Here is a 3540-nt window from a genome sequence, read left to right as displayed (position 1 = left end):
TTTACTGTTGTGATTTTTTTTGGATACACCTGTATTGCAGTTTTTGTTATATAAAGTTTTGGGACAGTATATTTTTGTATTTTATTGATTGTGCTGTTACACGTGCATTTTTGTCAACATACTTGCAGGTTCATAAAGGACATGTACCATGCTCATTTCCCAAATGAGGAATTTCTGTTATTAGGACAAATTGGACGGCGCAAACACGAGTCCGCACTAGAGAATATTTACTGTATATATATGATGTAATAATCATCACAATTTTGACTTTCAGCTGGACACCCGCAGAACTTCAAAACGGAAATATTCCCCACCAATCACAAAAAAGGTATCTTTTGTTCCCAGACAGACAAAAGCCTCGTTGCCCGCCAAATGCCTTGACCTCGCTGCATATTCAGAATGAGGCCTGCCATGCAACATGCATTGATGTTGGAATGTTCTTAAAAGCTCGTGATGAAACACACAATAGCAGACAAGCAGATTCAAGCATCAATGTCATCTGTGCCTCAACGGAATGCATGAATACATGTGGCTCACGTTACTAAACAAGTTCCATATAAAGATAGTGCATGCATAGATTGGCCGCACAGATGACCACTCCTGCATGGTGCCAGCCGCCGCCCCCTTTGTACCCGACTGTATGCGTTATGTCCCTGGCATGGCCTCTGTTTGTGTTTGCTGGTCGCGCCAAAGCTGAGCCCGCCCGACAGACCACCACCAAGCGGAGGAAACGGAAGAACTCAGCCAGCAGCGCCAGCAGCAGCGTGGGCGCCGCCGCCGGCAAGAAGCGCAGCCCTGCCACCAACTTCAGCCTCTCCAGTCAGGTACCTGTAAGCATCGACTCCATCCTGGTTTGACTCCCTCCTTTCTTTTTTTTTCCATCGGAACGCTAGCACAAATGTTCACAAACAAGTGTTTCCCAACTTTTATTGAAAAAAAACATGCATCTAAGGTGCAGGAATTATCGCCGTTCACTTGGGGTCGCCATCCTCTGTTTTCTATACACAGTACAGTCGAACCTCATTACAACGTATGTCGAGAAAAATCTGTACGTTATTTTTGACGGTGTTTCGTTGTAAACATTTCCAATAAAATGGCCGTCGATGACGATGTATAATACAGTGTGAACATTTTGAGATGTAAAAACATGGACAAGTATTACTGTATAAACATGTCAATTACAAATACATCCGTATGAAGAAAAATTTTATGAGACATGAAACAAACAACTGTAGTGTTCCGACTTCATCTCTGAAAACATTCGGTGTCATGTCCCGTTTTCGACAGCAGGTGGCAGGCGGTGCATTCTGGCCGGCTGCACACCTGCTACCTATTTGTCATTAAGCACCTGCTTTATTAGGGCTGTCTTTCTGACTCTCACTTGCCGGAGAATTGCTTCCCGTGCCACTGTTTGCCCGTGTGTCAGTTTTTTGCCTTTCGTATTAGACTTAATACACGAGTTAGATTCGTCGGCTCTTTTTGGTGTCGTCATTTCGTCGTGTGTAATTCGTATTCGAGTTTGTTTTTCTCCCTTGCCTTAGTGCGAGCGTTTTTTTGTTACTGGGTTTTTGCATGTTTTCCTGGTACTCGTTTTGACCAGCGTTTTCTGTTGTCTCTTTTCGGCGGTGCGGTTTTTGTTAATAAATATTATTTTCGTACGGAGTTCTTGTTGGTGTCTGCTGTTTCGGGAATCCTATATTTCAATTTTGTTGCGAATGAAGCGTGTTCCTTTCCGCTTCGCTCGCAACGTGACATTCGGTCAGCAAATGAAAAGTGCCTTCTCCAGTTCAGGATGTGCCGCATCCCAGAGCCGTTTACAATCATCCTTCAATCTGTTGGTCTCGAACAGTGCTGTGATTTTGTTTCCATGACGGATGATTTTCGAAATCGTCGACTTTGCCAATTCGTAGTCTCAGCTGAGCTTCGTCTGGGAGACTCCCTTTCGTAAGTGAGGGACAATGTCAGCCTTCACAGACAGCGAGATTTCCTTCTGTTTACCAGACATGTTTTCAGACCATGTGCGCCGTGCCTCCGGAAGTACAACAATGTACAAGTCGATCAGTAGCGTTGCTAAGCAACAGAGGGGAATCCCACCCTGTACATTTTGTTCATGAGCAAAGTCGAGCAGGCATTTAGCTTCCCCCTGTTAAAAAGCTAGTCGTTATAAGGGTGTTTGTTGTAAACAAACTCAGCAAATGGAAAATGAATTATGTTAAATCAGGACTTTGAAATGTGAACGTTGTAAGGGTGGAAACGGAGTAAACAGGGTACGCTGATAAGAGCTTCGACTGTATTTGTGACTCTGAATGCATGTGGCTTTAAAAGGTGGGGCCCGGCTTGTTGAGTGACATTGGAGTCAGCGAATGAGAGTGTCGAGTTGTTCGGTTGGCTGCTTGGAGAGCGCTGCCTGTTAAGTGGCTAACAGTTAGCCAGTGTATTTGTGACAGCTATTGAATAAATGTGCTTCTTGTGTGCTTGTTTTCTTACCGTCTTACCATAAAGCGATTGGAAATGAACCAGTGGTTACGGTGACCAAAATGGATGACATGTATAGCAAGGCACGAAAAATAATATTTTTCTGTTTGACTTCGCTAGTGTATTGAATAATTATTAAATGGAAGGCATATTGCTGCTGATTGTATTTTTTCCAATCGACTGGGGGTGCTGTGAATGCCCCCGTTCAAGCGGATGCCCAGGGCCGCTCCTGCCCCACGGGCCCCCCTTTTGCACGCCACTGAGCAGGTCACAGGTTCCGCACTCTGTGTTCCCGACTCACAGTCAACGAAATATAGATTCACTCTGGAAACTTTTCTTGGCAAAGTTGAACCTCCAAAACAAATCTTTGTTTCACTTTCTTTCTTTTTTTCCCTCTCTGTTGCTGCTCGCTGTACGAGCGGAGAGGAAAAAAAACCCAAACGTATTCCGTCTGTCTCCTACACACTGTGTCCTCGTTTGCTTTCGCTGCCGTGTCTGTCTGTGCCACGCTTTGCTGTCTCGTCATCTCGCATTTGTTGCCCTCGTTGCTCTCTCCCACTCGCACAGGCGTCTCTCACACACACACACACACGTTCAGACATGCATACACACTAGGCGTGCAGTTGTTTTCTCTCAAACAGGCAGTCTGGATTGGTGCCAGCTCTCATTATTGCCTATGTGAACCCCCCCCTCTTACACCCCCATCCCATCTACTACCTCACATTACTATTGCCCCCCTCCTCCACACACACACACACGCACACACACACACACACACACACACACACACAGAAGCATTCACATGCCTCTTGAACACTGGCAGCGTGGATGCTAACACGCTGGATACATATGTTGCACGCCTGCTGTCTTTGTCTGAGAAGTTGTTGGGCTTTTTAGTTTGTGTGTTTGTCGTTTTTGTGTGTGTGTGTGTGTGTGTGTGTGTGTGTGTGTGTGTGTGTGTGTGTGTGTGTGTGTGTGTGTGTGTTTGAGCGTGAGCCTACGTGAGCCCAATGACAACAAGCAGTGGACCCTTGCCAGGGGAGGAGGGTGGGGGGGTTCTGCTAG

At 45.8% G+C, this 3540-nt stretch overlaps 1 protein-coding gene across 4 annotated transcripts in view; it reads left to right on the top strand.

Moving 5' to 3' along the window:
* The window catches only part of ldb2a (LIM domain binding 2a), an 89463-nt gene that overhangs the window by 76637 nt on the left and 9286 nt on the right, over nt 1-3540 (top strand). Inside the window, exons 7-8 of one of the 4 annotated variants that reach the window (XM_019887422.1) lie at nt 275-328; nt 694-824. In XM_019887422.1, the coding sequence (XP_019742981.1) occupies nt 275-328; nt 694-824 (185 nt within the window). Of the gene's footprint in view, nt 1-274; nt 329-681; nt 831-3540 lie in introns of all 4 variants that reach the window. The other 3 variants (XM_019887421.1, XM_019887420.1, XM_019887419.1) reach the window with 3 other exon arrangements.

This window comes from Hippocampus comes, unplaced genomic scaffold (assembly GCF_001891065.2).
Source record: "Hippocampus comes isolate QL1 unplaced genomic scaffold, H_comes_QL1_v1.1 scaffold202, whole genome shotgun sequence".
Lineage (NCBI taxonomy): Eukaryota > Metazoa > Chordata > Actinopteri > Syngnathiformes > Syngnathidae > Hippocampus > Hippocampus comes.
Note: the sequence above shows the minus strand (reverse complement) of the source record. Positions and strands in the feature narration are given on the sequence as shown.